Source organism: Chrysemys picta, chromosome 6 (assembly GCF_011386835.1).
Source record: "Chrysemys picta bellii isolate R12L10 chromosome 6, ASM1138683v2, whole genome shotgun sequence".
Taxonomy (NCBI): Eukaryota; Metazoa; Chordata; order Testudines; family Emydidae; genus Chrysemys; species Chrysemys picta.
The window spans coordinates 70048785-70066481 of record NC_088796.1 but is presented as its reverse complement, the minus strand read 5'-3'; the positions used below and the strand labels follow the sequence as shown (position 1 = coordinate 70066481).

The window sequence follows — 17697 nt, the reverse complement described above, 5'->3', positions numbered from 1 at the left end:
TTTCCTCCTGTACAGAAGCTCTGTACCCTTTATAACTTCAGTACCGAGTTTGAACTTTTGCAATGGTTCAGTTCCAAATTGAATCATTTGTAAGATCATCAGAACAGGGTCTGTCTTTTTGTTATGTTTGTACAGTGCCTAGCACAATTGGGTTCTAGTCTACTGCTGGGGTCCCTAAGCAGTACCACAGTATAAATAAATCATCATCATCACCATCAAACTTTCAACTATCAAGATAATTTTGTCTGGTATGAAAGCCAGATAATGAGATAGCATCTACCTCTTCTAGTTGACATCTATACCACTACTTCGAATAAGAACTGACAATATCAGAAAGAAAAGGAGGTAGAATAATTGCTTCTTCAATTTGTTTCCTCGCTGCTTGCAATTTAATCTAATTTTTACATTTTTCTGTCTGCAATCCTTCTTGAACTTCATTCCATATTTCAATAGGAGTATAGCCACTGAGTCTGATTCTTAATTCACATCAGTTTTACAGCTGTCAACTCCTCCACTTACATAGTGGAGTTACTCCTATTTTACACTGCTGAATGTGACATCAGGATAACTATATTTATGCACTTTATCCGAGACAAGGCCAATAGGATTTAATGTATTTCAATTTAATTAAATAATTTGTCCTTTAAACATTCTTTATACTTTATGATTTTCTGTACAAATTGTTATATTGATAGGCCAGTTTTTAATAAGCTGTCCAGAATGGCCAGTCACTGAATTTTACTGTACATCCTGAGAGAGAATATGATTCTACTTACCTGCCTCTAGTAAGTTGATAGATAAGGTGGATGAGGTAATATCTTTGGTTGGACCAACTTCTGTTGGTGTGAGAGACGAAGTTTCAAGCTTACACAGAGCTTGAGTTTGTCCCTTTCACCAACAAAAGTTCGTCCAATCAAAGATAATACCTCCCCCACCTTGCCTGTCTGATATCCTGGCACTGACACTGATACAACAACACTACATGTGTCTAGTTAATTGAGCGGTTATAATTATTCCTTGTGAATGTATTATCCAATAAATTCTGCCCTTTTCCTACTGTGCATTTTTCAGAACTGATCTTGGTTTAGGCAAATCTATCTATCTATCTTCATTCATTCATTCATTCATTCATTCATAAATCAAAATCAGTTTATATTTGTATTTGCCAAATAGTCTGGAAAAAAAATCAAGCCTATGAGTCATTAGTGAAGTGTTTGATTTTACTAATTGGTATTCTTTAGTTCTAGTGTGTGATTAGTCACCCAAGTCACACTGTATTGTCCCTAGTCTCTGATTGGATGACTAAATGTATAGTCTGAATGTATAGTATAGTATGAATACTGAACAAAACATGGTCAAACTGAAAAGCCATCTTGAAAATGAATGAATGTATGTTTATGAACACTGTTTCTTCAATATTCTACCAGCTGTACTCAGAAGCAAAGCTGATAAAAGGCAGGCTATTATCAAATTAATCTGCAATTTCAAGTAAGGATGAAATTGGGTGTTTTGTTTTTTTTTAAACTGACTTTGTTTTTTAGTTGTTCCTTTATGTCTCTCAAACTTTTCATTATAATGAAATATTTGGGATGAAAGCAGAAAGGGCCAGTTCCTGAGGTCCAGTTATAACTTGGTCATTGGCTTCAAAGATTTCAGACCTGAAGGTGTGATTGTGTGTGGTGTTTAGTGTTTGTGTTTTAAATAGTTGTGCAAGTAACTGCTTTCTGTGCACAAGTAGGAGAAGAATGGTGCACTTGCCATGGATAAGTATCATTTAGGGAAAATGTTTAGATAGAACAGGTGACTAAAACCCTGTTTTCACTAATTTGTCATATTTTCCTGGATGTATTTTATTTAGGGCTGTCAATTAATTGCAGTTAACTCATGCCATTAACTCAAAAAAATTAATCACGATTACAAAAAATTAATTGTAATTAATCGTAGTTTTAATTGCACTGTTAAATAATAGAATACCGATTGAAATTTATTAAATATTTTTGGAAGTTTTTCTAGATTTTCAAATATATTTATTTAAATTACAATACAGAATACAAAATGCACAGTGCTCACTTTATATTATTGTTTATATTCCAAATATTTGCACTGTAAAAATGATGAACAAAAGAAATAGTATATTCATCTCATACAAGTACTGTAATGCAATCTCTTTATCGTGAAAGTGCAACTTACAAATGTAGATTTTTTTTACATAGCTGCACTCAAAAACAAAACAATGTAAAACTTTAGAGCCTACAAGTCCACTCAATCCTCCTTCTTATTCAGCCAATCACTAAGACAGACAAGTTTGTTTACATTTAGAAGAGATAATGCTGTCCACTTCTTATTTACAATGTCACCTGAAAGTAAGAACAGGCATTTTTATGGCACTTTTGTAGCCGGTATTGCAAGGTATTTATGTGCCAGATATGCTAAACATTCATATGCCCCTTCATGCTTTGGCCACCATTACAGAGGACATGCTTCCATGCTAATGACACTTGTTTACAAACAAACAAACAAACAAAAAAAGCATTAATTACATTTTGTGTGAACTCCTTGGGAGAGAATTGTATGTCTCCTACTCTGTTTTACCCACATTCTGCCATATATTTCGTATTATAGCAGTCTTGGATGATGACCCAGCACATGTTGTTCGTTTTAAGAACACTTTCACGCAGATTTGACAAAACGCAAAGAAGGTACCAATATAAGATTTCTAAAGATAGCTACAGCACTCAACCCAACGTTTAAGAATCTGAAGTGCCTTCCAAAATCTGAGAGGGATGAGGTGCTTTCCGAAGTCTTATCATAGAATATCGGGGTTAGAAGGAATCTCAGGAGGTTATTTAGTCCAACCCCCTGCTCAAAACAGGACCAATCCCCAGACAGATTTTTGTCCCAGATCCCTAAATGGCCCCCTCAAGGATTGAGCTCACAACGCTGGGTTTAGCAGGCCAATGCTCAAACCACTGAGCTATCCCTCCTCCCTGTTCTGTAGAAACTACAGAACCAAAGCCACCAAAAAAGAAAATCAACCTGCTACTGGTGGCATCTGCCTCAGGTGATGAAAATGAACATGCGTCCGTCTGCACTGCTTTTGATCGTTATTAAGCAAAACCTGTCATCAGCATGGACGCATGTCCTTTGGAATGGTGGTTGAAGATGAAGGGACATATGAATCTTTAGCACATCTGGCATGTAATTATCTTGCAACGGTGGCTACAACAGTGCCATGCAAACACCTGTTCTCACTTTCAGGTGACATTGTAAACAAGAACAGACAGCATTATCTCCTGCAAATGTAAACAAACTTGTTTGTCTGAGTGCCTGGCTGAATAAGAAGTAGGACTGAGTGGACTTGTAGGCTCTAAAATTTGACACTGTTTTATTTTTGAATGTAGGTTTTTTTTGTACATAATTCTATATTTGTAAGTTCAACTTTCATGATAAAGAGATTGCATTACAGTACTTGTATGAAGTGAATTGAAAAATACTATTTCTTTTGTTTTTTACAGCACAAATATTTGTAATACAAATAAATATAAAGTGAACATTGTACACTTTGTATTCTGTGTTGTAATTGAAATCAATATATTTGAAAATGTAGAAAACATCCAAAATATTTAAATAAATGGTATTAAATTATTGTTTAACAATGCAATTAATTGCGATTAATTTTTTTAATTGGTTGGCAGCCCTAATTTATTACAATATTAAACCTGGTAATGTAGAAATAATAAATATATACAGTCAGTTCTTTTAATAGTTTTAGCATCGTCTCACCTTATCCCAGAAATGTCCCCTCCTGTCTCCCAGATCCAAATTTCCTAATTCAAAACCAAAACCCACCATATTTCAAAAGAGAGAGAATGTCATTTAGCTAGCCCCAGTCTTTCTGGACAGATTGCTGCTGATGTTGCACGTCTGACCAATCAGTAATTCCGATCTTCCGCACTAGGTATGAGACAGCGTGCACATAAAAGGCCTTTAAATAGCAATGAGCATCTACCACGCCAACACCACAACAGTGAAGCAGCAATTTGAGCCACCTCCCTAATATTTTGTTTAAGTATTAGTGTAGACCTTAAATGATTCAACAACACTCCAGAACACAATGGGGTTATTTGGATTCAGAACGTTAGATTGGGTCCATCTCTACTTTTAAAAACATTTTTAAATAAAAGAAATAAAAAGCAGCCTTCACAGAGAATAATGGAGCACCTTATGGTTCATAATTTACACATTAAGGGCAACATTTTCTTCAGATATGCAGTGGCAGAGCTTGACTGTGAGATCCACGCTTGAAGGGAGCACAAGATCTTAGAACTGAAATCTGTCATGTGGATCAGAGAACAGATTTTTTGCCATGAATACAGATGTCTAAGAAAACTCATAGGTTTATTAACATACATAATCATAGTTTAGGAAGCATGTTTATAACAATTACCAAATGTTCAATATTGTTTACAAAATAATTGATTAAATGTGTGTAAGAAGAAATTGAATTTTTTTCTAGTTGTAACTGAGGCTTTGGTTGAAGGCAACTTGAATTGTTTCTAATCAATAAAACTGCCACATCTTTTAGACAAGGCTAACTGAATGCATGAATACCACTGTGCATAGCTGACAAAGACAGAACACTTTTGTGAAAAGACTCTGTAAATTCTTTCCCACAGAAATCAACGAAAGGGTCGGTTGTCCTGGGCTACGTATTCCGTCACTTAAACCTCGTGGAGATCGATTACTTTGGACTGCGTTACTGTGACAGAAGTCATCAGACGGTGAGTAAAAGACACAACAGATTGGATTTCCCAGTTGTAAATTTTACCCTGTTGGTGACCTTTCTCAGTGGTGCGCTTGGCTGTCATACCTTCAATATCTCATGAAAGAATAAGATTTCCAGTAGCAGTTTCTTTAATTTGCCTATTGAGAGGATCTATTTTTGTGTTTCTGTAGAAAGGGCCTTTTTTTATTCTCACTGAAGTTAGCGGAATTTTAGCTATTGAGTTAAATGGGAGCAGAAATGTGACAACAGAAAATAAAATTAAAAAAGGTGTTGCAAATGACCAGTAGTAAAATGCTGTATATAAAAAGTACTATTTGAATTCTTCCTGTTAAACTAAACAAACAAGTGTTAGTCCATGATATTTCCCTGAATAGGAATTCTGTTTGGAAACGAACCTATTGCGACTAATTCCTGGACTGGCTAGAGTTGGGGGGAATGTTGGGGGAGGGAAGGAGGGGGGCAAAAGAAGCAGCGTTTGCAGGCATGGCACAAATTTCCTAATTCAGGGCCACTTCCTGGATCACTGTTTTAGAGTGATGTTACTTATTTGGAGGATGCTTTTGGCTGCCAGGATATATTGAATTGTAGCTGGTTATACCCTGAGAAGAAAGGTGTGTGATAATGACTTTTGGACTCCACATGAACTGGCTCTGTTTTGAGGTGGATGGGGGGTGGTCTTTTTGATAGGTGTTCTACATACACACAGTAGAGACAGCCCTTCCCCCAAAGAGCTTACAATCTGAATAGATCAGTCAAGAGAGAGGCTTTGTATTATCTTCATTTTACAAAGAGATTAAGGCCTGGTCTACATTTAAAAGTTTTGCCAGAATAACTGCATTGATGAGGAGTGTGAAAAAAATCATACCCCTAAATGACATAGTCATGCCAGCCAAAGCCCTGGTGTAGATGCAGTTATACTGGCAAAAAAAAAAAGTCATTTTGACAGTATAGCTTATTTTGTTTAGGGAACTGGTATAAATTATACCAGCAATAGTACATTTTTGCCAGTATGAGCAGCATTGCTGGTAGAAGGGAGTTGTTCTAGTGTAGATGAGGCATAAGTGGCTTGTCCTAAATGACAGAGAAAGTCTGTAACGGGGCCTGGAATTGAACCCAAGTGTCATGAGTCCTAGTCGAGAGCCTTAATAACAAGACCAGCCTTTCTCTCTAGTTAATGACTATCTAGTTAATTTAGAATTTTAAAAATGCAGGTAACCTCAACTGTTTCAGAGACAGGGGAAATCTCTGTTAAATGAACAATTGCAGAACCCCATCAGCTCTCCTCAGAACAATCAGGGCAGATTTTTCTCTCTTACACTAATGTAAATGAGGAGTAACTTCAGTGAGTTCATTACGGTTACACCTGTATAAAACGTGTGTAGGTGAGAAGGAAAATCAGGCTCTCACGTCTTTGCTAGTTTGTGATTCATAGTGAAATTCTGTTCAGTGAATCGCCAATATAAAGGAAAAACTCCATGAAGTAAATGAGACCTTGCATAAAATAGTAAATGAAAAAATTATAATTCTTCACAGACCTGTTAAAGGTATAACACTAGGGACTGGCATGTGAGTGGTGGGGGTGATTAGTTCTGCACTGTCATGCAAGAGACCTAGATTTGAGTCTTCTAGTGTTTCATTTTTAGAGCCCCAGATGTCAAATAGATCTATTTGCTAATTTATTTGAAAACTCTACTTAATGGGAAAGACTCCAAAATAAATATCTGATAGAAAAATGTGTGCCTCATGTTAAGACATTACTATCGGAAAGGAATATTCTAACTTCTGATCTGATGGAGTTTTAGAGTATTCTCTAATTAACAGTTTAATGAACAAAACAGTTCAGATGAAATAAGATCCTCCACACACACACTTTAAAACACGCAACAAAATCACTTTTTCTTAAAACTTGAAACATACCTTTTTACTGAGGTTTGAAAAGGTATGTTTAACTATTTCCTCCCATTATTTTTTATTTTTACATATATAAAAATAAACAAACAAACAAAAACACCACACCATCACCAACTCTGTTAAAATAATATTATTTAATTTGCAAAGTCAAGCACTTGAAAATTAGGAAATGCCACCTTTATGGTTACCCATGCAACCTTTAAACTGTCACCTTGTGTATCCATCCTATGAACTGAGTAAGACAGACATCCAGTGGAAAAAGTAGCATGCTGTCATGTAATTGAAGACTGTATCATAATGCAAACTCACAAGAGGGTTGAACTAAGGATGCGCAGACTGTAAATCTGGCATTCCCTAAATTTCGAGTGCTTGATTCTTTCCTGCAATGAAGGGTCATAGGTCATCAGGAGGGGACCACTGGAGCAGCATGATGGCGAAAGCCATTCTTGGAGCATTTATGGGAATCCACCAGGTTTTAGAAGCTTTAGGGGCTAGCAGCTGAAGCCTGATGAGTCATGGTATACTGAATTAACCATAACTGAGGGAAAGTTTACACTACAGTGCTACATCGGCACAGCTGCACCACATCTGATGTAGACGCACTATGCAGATGGGAGAGCGCTCTTCTGTCAGCATAATTACTCCACCTCCATGAGAGGCGGAAACTATGTTGGCAACAGAGCGTCTTCCACCAACATAACGTTGGTGTGGTCAGAGCTTAAATCGATGTAACTTGCATTGCTCTAGGGGGTGTATTTTTCACACCACTGAGTGACATAAGTTATATCAACTTAAGCAGTAGTGTAGACCGGCCTTGAAAAAGAAGGCTGTGCTGGTTAAAGAACTAGCCTGGCTTAGAAGGGAAGTGAAAGCAGCTTTAAAAAACAACAACTCAATATAACACAAATGGAGAAAAGGGAAGTTGATAGCAATGAATATAAAATAGAAGCTAGGAATTGTAGAACATGAATAAGGGAAGCAAAAGGATACTAGGTGAAATCTATGTCCAGCAGAGTTACAGATAATATGTTTTTTTTAAATCTACCAGGAACAAAAGGAATACTGGCAGTGGTATTGGTCCATTGCCAAGTGGAAATGGTAGAAGCGTCAATAATAATGCAGGAAAAGCAGAATTGCTCAGTAAATATTGCTGTTTTGTACTTGGGAAAAAGGCAGATGTTTTATTTATATCATATGTTGATGATGAAATGCTCTCCATTGCAACAATAACTAAGGAAGATGTTAAACAGTAGCTGCTAAAGTTAGACATTTTAAAATCAGCAGGTCCAGATAACTTGCATTCAAGAGCTTTAAAAGAGCAAGGATCTTTCTGGACCATTAATGTTAATGTTTAATAAGTCTTGTAACACTGGGGAAGTTCCTAGGATTGTCAGCCCTCCAGGATTGTCCAGGAATCTTCAGGAATTAAACATTAATCTTTAATTAAAGATTATGTCATGTGATGAAACCTTCAGGAATACGTCCAATCAAAATTGGCAACCCTAGAAGTTCCAGAGGGCTAGAAGTTGCTAATGTTTGCCAATACATAATAAGGGTAAACTGGATGATCCAGGTAATTATAGGCCTGTTAGCCTGACATCAATTCTGGGCAAAGTAAGGCTGATATGGGTCTTGATTAATAAAAATATTAAAGGAGAGTAATATAATTAGTGCCAATCAAAACGGGTTTATGGATAATAGATCTTGTCAAACTACTTAATATCCTGTTGGATTAATAGAGGGAATAGTGTCTAATAGACTTCTGTAAGACATTTAACATGGTACCACATGACATTTTGATTAAGAAACTAAAATGATACATGATCAGAAGGGCACATATTCAACGGTTTAAAAATTGGCTAACTGATAGGTCTCAAAATGTATTTGTAAATGGAGACTCCTCAGCAAGCAGATGTGTTTCTAGTGTCGCCCTGCAGGAATTGGCTCTTGCCCCTATGCCATTTAATATTTTTTTCAAGGACCTGGAAGATGATATAAAATCATTACTGATAAGGTTTGCAGATGACACAAAAATTAGGAGAATGGTTAAATGTATTAGAGAAGCATTCTCTTCATTAGAATGATCTGTGAATGTTTGATAAACTGGGTGCAAGCTAACAATGTGAATTGCATACAGCCAAATATAAAGTCATACATTTAGGAACAAAGAATGTAGGCCGTATTTACTGGATGGGGAACTCTTATCCTGGGAAGCAGTGACTCTGAAAAGTATTTTTGAGGGGTATATCATGGTGAATAATCTGATGAACATGAGTTCCTGGAGTCACACTGTGGCCAGAAGGGCTAAAGCAATCCTTGGATGTTTATACAGGGGAATATTGAGTAAGAGGAGGGAGGTTTTACTACCTCTGTATTTGGCACTGGTGCCACTGCTCCTGGAACGCTGTAGCGAGTTCTGGTGTCCACACTTCAAGTGTGAAACTCCGAGACCCTCAATCTATGTAGTTTATCAAAGAGAAAGTTAAAAAATGATTTGATCACAGTCTATAAATAACTACATGGGGAACAGAAATTCAATAATAAAGGGCTCTTCAATCCAGCAAACTAAGGTATAACTTGAGCCAATTGCTGAAAGTTGAAGCTAGACAAATTTATACTAGAAGTAAAGTGCAGTTTTTATCAATGAGTGTAATTAACCATTGGAACAATTTACGAAGGATTGTGCTGGAGTCTCCATCACTGGACATTTTAAAATAAGATTGGCTTATGTTTCTAAAAGATATGCTCTAGTTCAATCACAGCTATGGGACATGAAGCAGGATTTAATTCAGGAAAACCTGGGGCTTGTGTTATGCAACAAGTTAGACGAGATGATCGGAATGGTCCCTTCTGGCTTTAAAAGCTCTGAATCTCTGAATTAGAACAAAAAATTTCGTGGACTACAACCCACTTCTTTGGATGCATCCGAAGAAGTGGGCTGTAGTCCACGAAAGCTTATGCTCTAATAAATTTGTTAGTCTCTAAGGTGCCACAAGTACTCCTGTTCTTCTTTTTGCGGATACAGACTAACACGGCTGCTACTCTGAAACAAAAAATTGTGTGCTATAGCATTGCAGTGACCCCATGTGAGACAAAGATTACAATTTCATAGTAATCTGAGCTTCATGACTAGAGCACCAGATGCTTTGTGAACTGGCAGGGGACAAGTCTACCGATTCCAGTCACTTCATTGATTGACACTGCAGCAAATGAAAAAATTTCAACCTAGTTAATGTTTTGTTTCAAACAGGTTCTGAGCTTTTGACCAAGATTTGACCCTACACAGAAACTTGGCATGAAGCTTTAACAAAATACTTTTTACATTCATTTAAAGAAAGGTAGTTAGGAAATAATATGCACTGCACAGATGGAATTTACTGCACACTCCCCATGTTGCTTTGCATGTGTTTAACCTGGAATAGCTTTAAATATACATAATGGAGCCACATTTTAAAATCCAAGTTAAGAATCAGTAGCATATGCTCCAACCCTCCAGTGGTTCAAAAGAAGGTGTCGGGGTTTGTTTTCTTAAAACTGAGACTATTAGCAGTCCTGTATTTAGGCTTGATCTGCACTTAAAAGTTAGGTTGGCATAGCTACGTGGGCCCCTGTGAAAAATCCACACCCCTGAGTGACGCAGCTATGTCAAAGGACGAATGCTTCCGTCGACCTACCTGTGGGGAGGTGGTGTTTCCACAGGTCTTTGCCAGCATAGCTACAGCACAATAACTATGCCAGTATAGTTCCTGTTGTGTAGAATAGCCTTAGACTTGATGGCCAGTAGGACCTTTGTAACCAACTATGAATGGGTTTTGGTGTTTGGTGACTGAAGCCTAAATGATTTGACATATTGTTTATAACTACATATGGATTCAGATGAAATCTGGATCTGTATATACCCAGACGTTATGGCTCCTTCTTTAAGTGTTTAAATATATGGAGATATACCTCTCTCATAGAACTGGAAGGGACCCCAAAAGGTCATCGAGTCCAGCCCCCTGCCTTCACTAGCAGGACTGATTTTGCCCCAGATCCCTAAGTGGCCCCCTTAAGGATTGAACTCACAACCCTGGGTTTGTGCAGGCCGATGCTCAAACCACTGAGCTATCTCTCCCTCCTATCCCTGTTCATAATTGAAAGCCCAGATGAGAATTTAAATTTTATGGTAATTATCTCTGTACCCAATACCCAGCAGCATTCAGTGGGAGTCTGTCCATTTTATTTAGTTGCTTTATCTTTTTTGAAAATCTGGCCCATTGTGGTGCAAATTCCTCCATCATTTGAGTAACCGTACTTAGGTCAGGATCAGGCCCTCTCTATGCCTCTGATTTAACTCTGACCCTACTCTCAGATCCTTACATTGACGCCCTAACTCCATGGAAGCAAAACATCTCGCAGGATGTAGAGTTGTTGTGGATGTCTGTGAGATGGAGACTGGGGGCGGTCATTGGGTTTGGGTCACTGGCTGCCCTGCTCCCAACAGACCCAGATTGAGCCTGGCCTGGCCAAGTCCAGACAGAGGGAGGGCACAGACAGGGGTGGGGTACCACAGGAAGGTAGAGCCAAACTCTTCCACCACAGGGAGCCAGTGTGTGACACAGCCACCATGCTGCCGGTGCTGAACCTGCACCCAAGGGAGAGTCAGCGACAGTGGGGCAGGGAGGGGAAGTTTGGATGTCTGGGATGGGAAAGGGGTGTCAGGGTGGGCGCTCTGCCTGGGGAGAGGGCAGATGGGGGATGTGGCGGTGGATTCTCTGCCTGGGGAGCAGGGTGAGTCAGGGGCAACGGGGTGAGGTCAGGGTATCAGGAATAGGAAGGGGAGTCAGGGTGGATGCGCTGCATGGGGAGTGAGGGGAGCTACTGGGAGAAGGGCAGTTGGCTCCAGGCTGGGAAGGGAGGTCCGAGCAGTTCATGTCTCTCTTGCCAGGGGTAGCTGCTCCTGGCTCTGGCTTGATCACACTGCTTCCTATCTGCTCACAGCCTGATCTCAGGTGCCATGGTGGCTGTTCCAGCCTCTCCAGGTCCTGCTCTCACCTCTACCCCCAGAAGCTGCGGAGCCTGAATCACCAGTATGGCCATCACAGCACCTGCCCCAGAGGTAGAGGAAGTTGTGACTGGCACGGTTGGTGATATGCACAGTATATGGAAGATTGCTGCAAGGCCACTTGTGTACGCGGTTTCCAGAAATTGTTGGTGAGAAGTAAAGGGCCAAAACATGTTTCTCCGCTCAGTGCCTTGGAATAAGATAGAAGTGAGGTAACCATAAAAGTATTAAGGGGCCCCATCCCCCGAAGCATCCCTGTAATTCCAGCACTGCCAGTGACCCATTCCCCTCTGGGATCACTGCCTGGTGCAGGATGTCCTCAACTCTTGGGGTGGTAGAATAGAGCAAATGAGCCAGGCCTGGGCTAGGCTCTTGCGCCTCTCTTGACCCATCACAAGGACACAGCAGCCCATCACGCCCTCGAGGATAACAGCCTTTGCATGCTACTAATGAACATGGTTTTATAGCACAAGTGATAGCAATCTATTCTGCAATGTTGAAGGTTCCTGTTGTTGGCCCATAGCTGAGGAGTTGTTATACCAAATGTAACCAAATTTGTTTATGCCCTTTTCCTTAAAAACAAAACAAACATAAACCAACGCCACACCATCTAGGAAATGATATATAAACCTCCCTACATTAAAAGAACATAATTTAAATTGCAAAATCAAGCAATCAAAAGTTAGAAAATGCTAGATTTGTGGTTGCCTAGCAACCTTAATTCAACCCCCTTGTGCATATACATTATGATACAAGATAATTACAAGTTCACATACTGTTTTTTTTCCACAAGGTCCCCTGCCTCATTCAATTCACAGGATGGATGCCCAAGGGGGCAGAATTAAGATTGCAAAGGCAACTATAAATCTGGCATTTCCTTATGCTTGACTTTGCAACCTAAATGATATTCTTTTTACGTATCTCTTTATATACAATTGGTACCTATATGTTTATAAAGCTAAAAAGTAGTGAGGACTGTAAAACCTTAAATAATCAAATATAGAACAGGGATATGCTAGTTCTCAATAAACACATCAGAAAGGTAGAGCTATTTAAGATAAAGGACAATCTTAGCATAAAAACAAATAACAATAATTAATGGAGATATCCTATCTCCTAGAGCTGGAAGGGACCTTGTAAGATCATTGAGTCCAGCCCCCTGCCTTCACTAGCAGGACCAAGTACTGATTTTGCCCCAGATCCCTAAGTGGCTCCCTCAAGGATTGAGCTCACAATGCTGGGTTTAGCAGGCCAATGCACAAACCACTGAGCTATCCCTCCCCCAGAATTAATATCAGGGTTGGAAGGGACCTCAGAAGGTCATCTAGTCCAACCCCCTGCTCAAAACAGGACCAATCCCCAGACAGATTTTTACCCCAGTTCCCTAAATGGCCCCCTCAAGGATTGAACTCACAATCCTGGGTTTAGGAGGCCAATACTCAAACCACTGAGCTATCCCTCTCCCCAATAGGAGGGGATAAATGCGGATAAAGTGGCCTTGAATAAATGTAGGCTGCAAATTAGAAGAAGGTTTCTAATAATCAGAGCAATGAGGTTCTGGAACAAAGTTCCAGGAGAAGTAGTGGGAGCAAACAACCTAACTAGTTTTCAGATGGAGTTTGATAAATTTGTCAATGGGATTATATGATGGGATTGCCTGTGATAGCAGGGGACTGGACACAATGGCCGAGGAAGTCATTTCTAGTCCGATGCCCCTATCTAATCTGGAATCCAGACTCAGATTATAGAGGAATATAGAGCTTGCTGAAATGAGAGAAGTCATATAGTTGTTCTATGACTGGATTTTGAATTCTACTGAAACTGTAGTTTCAATTGTCTCTTGTATCATAGCATAGAGCTATCTATGATGAACAAACCAGTTGGGCAATATGTGTTTTGTGTTATGGTGCAGAGTACTAATCTCAGTAGGAGAAGAGTTCTGAAGTCAGAATGTGGATTGTATTCCATTTTGTACAGTCTTTATTGCTTAGTTTTTGTGTCTGATTGACTTGCAGTCTATTTGTTATTTTATAAGTGGTCCTGCTAAGTAGGATTGGTGCTTCTTTATCATGCAAGTTGACAAGAGCTCCAATAGGATGTTTGAACAAATTTATCAAGTGATTTGTTTGTTTTTCTTCCCTCTCACTGTAAATTTAAGAAGGTTTCTATTTTTGGAGGGTTATTGAGGAATAGCCACTGCAAGATTTCTTATTTTGTTTTGGAAGTTTTGTCATAGTGTCAGATGTGTTATCTGTATTCTCCTGAAGCTATCAGTTTTAATTGAATAGGGTTGATATGGGCTTGTTTACATGGTTCTGTAGTCTGCACCAGCTGGGGTGTAAATTTGAATGCACACCAGTGTTTTGTGCAATAACTGGCCCACGTGGACGCTGCTGGCATGCACTAAAAGTTCCCTAGTGTTTGTTACTGTAATCCTACATGTACTACATGAACATGCACATGGGCCAGTAAGTGCGACACGCTGGTGTTCATTAGAGTTTCCATCCCAGCTGGTGTGGACTAAATCACCGGGTAGACAAGCCCTGTGGGCTCTAGGAGTCAAGCTCAGGACTGCCAGCTTTAGCTGAGATTCCTAGTTAGCATCTGTAATAAAGTACAGCTGATTGAACGGACGTAGTGTCTCTTGTAAATCTGAGTGTGAGGCAGTATTCAACAGCTATTGCTGAATGTGAAAGTGACCGTGTCATTCCTCTACTATGACTCCTTCCTCGCGGAAGATGTGTAGGAACACACTTGTCAAGACAATGTTTTTCTCATTTACAGATTGCAGACTGCAATACTTCAGATTTTTATAGTAATACATATAACCACCACCAACAAATTACTCAGGCTTCTGTGTTTTACCAATATAGAAGAAAAAGTCAATTTCCTTTGGATTAGGCCCTAAATTCATTTTGCCTAATAGTTAACATAATTGTTTGTAATTCGCTTGTACTGAATTTGAGGGAAAATAGTAATATATAAATGTATAATTTGAAGTTAATCTTTAATAGCTTGCCATGGTAAATGACTAATTTCCATATCTATTCTCACAGTACTGGCTGGATCCTGCAAAGACCCTTGCAGAACATAAGGAATTGATAAACAGTATGTATTTCACTTGAACCTCATAAACAGTTACTTGAAGATGAAGAGACAGAGGACACCATATGTGTGGAGTAGTGGGCCTTGATTTTTGAGGCATGACAGATTCATAGTTTCCTGAGCTGTATCAATTTTGCAGTTAATAGCCATATCAAAATTACATACATTGATTGAGTGTAATTCCTTTCTCTTACTTAAGGATGTTTCTGTGATTAACCTTTGGTTAGAATAATAGAAGCACTGGTATATGGTATAGTTCTTACTTGTATAATTTAGAATTGTACTGCCTTTGATTTCTCTGCCTTGCTAAGTAACATGAATGACTTTTTTTCCTTCTACAAGTGGAAAAAATATTGCCTCTTAGGTCCATATTCAAAAATTTGCTCAGTTTTTTTTAATGAATTATGTATTGGTGTCACTCTTTAGATATCAAAGACAAATATCCCATAATTTAAAATATTATTTAATAAGGTTAATAATATTACTTTAATAGAAAATTGGAAACATTTTGTAAAAATATTACTAATTAATATAATAAAATCCCAAATAATACAGCCAGATTTTTAAAAGTGCTTGGCACCAAGCATCTCCCACTGAGTTATGGATGCTGGCTACTTTTGGAAATCTGGCATTGTATGTGCAGGATTTCAAATTACAATTACATGCATATTTTAAAACAAAATATTGGAGCAGCAATTTTGTTTATCTACCTTGGTCTGCATTGGATTTGCTTGCAACAGATAATACCATCATAACTACCTAGCACAGAATTCCCTGCAGAGTTTTAAATTGTCATCTGCGAGACAGGAAAGTCTTGTAGCTGCCGTAGGGAAAATACAACAGACATCTGAACTCTGGGTTTGGCAGGAGAAGCTGCTTTTCAATTTGTTTTGTACAAAAATGTAAATACACTTATATTTCATGGGCCCTGTGAGGTCTGTGGGACTATATACATGGTAGTAAATTCAATTCCTGGTGGCAGGTATTTGCAGGATTAAGCACGACTCTGCAGGTTGTTACTACCATGTGTATCTTTAATGTCACACATAGTCCTACTGCAGTCACTTGGATCAATGGCACATTGGCTGAAGTTGGTGGAAGTATGCATGGGAATAAATATGATCATAACAGGAATTGTAGGATTGAGTTACTGGATTTTATTCAAGAGCTAAAACTTTTAAAAAAGTAAATTACAAAATTCAAAATATTTTACTAGGTAAATAACGCATAATTATACTTTCAGTTATTAATTATGATGGGGAATGTTTCACATTGGACACAGTGTTGTATTCACAAATAAATATAAGAAACAATAACCAAAAAAACAAAAACATCCTGTTCCAACAAAGTTTTTATACTCTGTATAGGGAAAAGGGACTCCATGAGGAGTCCATTAGGAACTTCACTCTGTGGTGATGGGGGGGGGGGCAGGCTCTGTAAACCCCTTGGATAGATAGACAGCTTAGTAGCTCTTCTATAATGAAAGATTTTATTTTATAAATATGCACTACAAAAGTTAATTGTTCTCTCTTTCCTGTAGCTGGGCCACCATATACTCTATATTTTGGTGTTAAATTCTATGCAGAAGATCCATGCAAACTTAAGGAAGAAATAACCAGGTATAGTATTGCATATAGTTTCAATATTGGTGATATGCATATGATGTGCTGATCTGAAATCATAATTAATAAAATTAAGATTGTAATCACATATATGCAGGTGCACACTGCTGCTGTCTTTTTTGTTTGTTTTTGCTTTCACACCTGTGTCTATAAGAAAACTGAGACGAAGCTTGCATTGTTCAGTAAAAACCTGTTTGGAAGATCAGATTGAACCTGTGCTATATGATACATGGGCAGGTGTCAGGGTTTTGTATGGATTGTTGGGAATTTTTCTTTTTTAAGCATGTATTGTCACATTTGGATTTATACATGTCCTGTGATGGATATGCTTCTAGAGAGAGGTTTTAGATTACCTCCTCCCAGTTTGTGTATCCAAATACGGCTGTAGGGAATACCTGCTTTCCTTTTAATTGGCCATGGTTTAAATTCCAGAACTATTTTTAAAGAAGTGTTTCTCTTGGTCTCTTGAAAAATATGCAAAAGATGTGGAAAAGCAAAATAACGTTTATGATTCATTTAAATAACAGTTCACCCCCTAACAATATAGAAGTACACTTGCATAAACACACACACACACACACACACAAGCTTATCTATTGTGTTTTATGTATAAAAGATATCTGGCAGTTCATTTCAGATTCACAAAGAAATTTTATATTCAAGTGACATATTGATGTAGCGTGCTGACTGGCAGTAATAAATACCTGGAAATGTTCCTCTCTTGCTGTCCACATTTATGCTCAAGTGAAACATGACAAGCCAAACTTTATTACAATACACACATAAATTTTCATTTCCTAACTCAAGGTGGTTAATGGTGAAAAATAAGCAAAAATATTTTTCCTGTACTACTATGATAAGAACGTTTTTTACCATATTGGCATTAGTTTTTCCTCATAGTGACAAAACCTCCCAGTTTGACAAGATTTATATTGAACTAGGAAAAACTAATACTACTATGACTCTGTACAGTGAAAAAGCACGCATTAGTTGCAGTGTAATGCCCCATCTGCCCCGAAAGTTTGATATAGTTTTCCTGTACTTTTCCAGAACCACTTTCAACCCTGCTCACAGGGGAAAAAAGATGGCCCTGGGAAGAGAACTCCGGCAACAGAACCTGCTGTGATTACTACTCTGGAGGCAGGTTGGATTCATATCTGTGAAATGGCAGTTAAGAGCTAAATTTAAAAAAAATGCATTAATTTTGCTTATAACAAGGTCAGTTAATG

General features: G+C 38.3%; 1 protein-coding gene across 5 annotated transcripts in view; it reads left to right on the top strand.

The window, feature by feature from the left end:
* EPB41L4A (erythrocyte membrane protein band 4.1 like 4A) overlaps window positions 1-17697 on the top strand; it is a 206889-nt gene that overhangs the window by 79781 nt on the left and 109411 nt on the right. For 4 of the 5 annotated variants that reach the window (XM_042840451.2, XM_065599250.1, XM_005281621.4 and 1 more), the window contains exons 3-5: window positions 4677-4781; window positions 14798-14849; window positions 16387-16465. In XM_042840451.2, coding sequence (XP_042696385.2) covers window positions 4677-4781; window positions 14798-14849; window positions 16387-16465 — 236 coding nt within the window. Of the gene's footprint in view, window positions 1-4676; window positions 4782-14796; window positions 14850-16386; window positions 16466-17518; window positions 17609-17697 lie in introns of those variants that run through there. The other variant, XM_065599251.1, reaches the window with a different exon arrangement.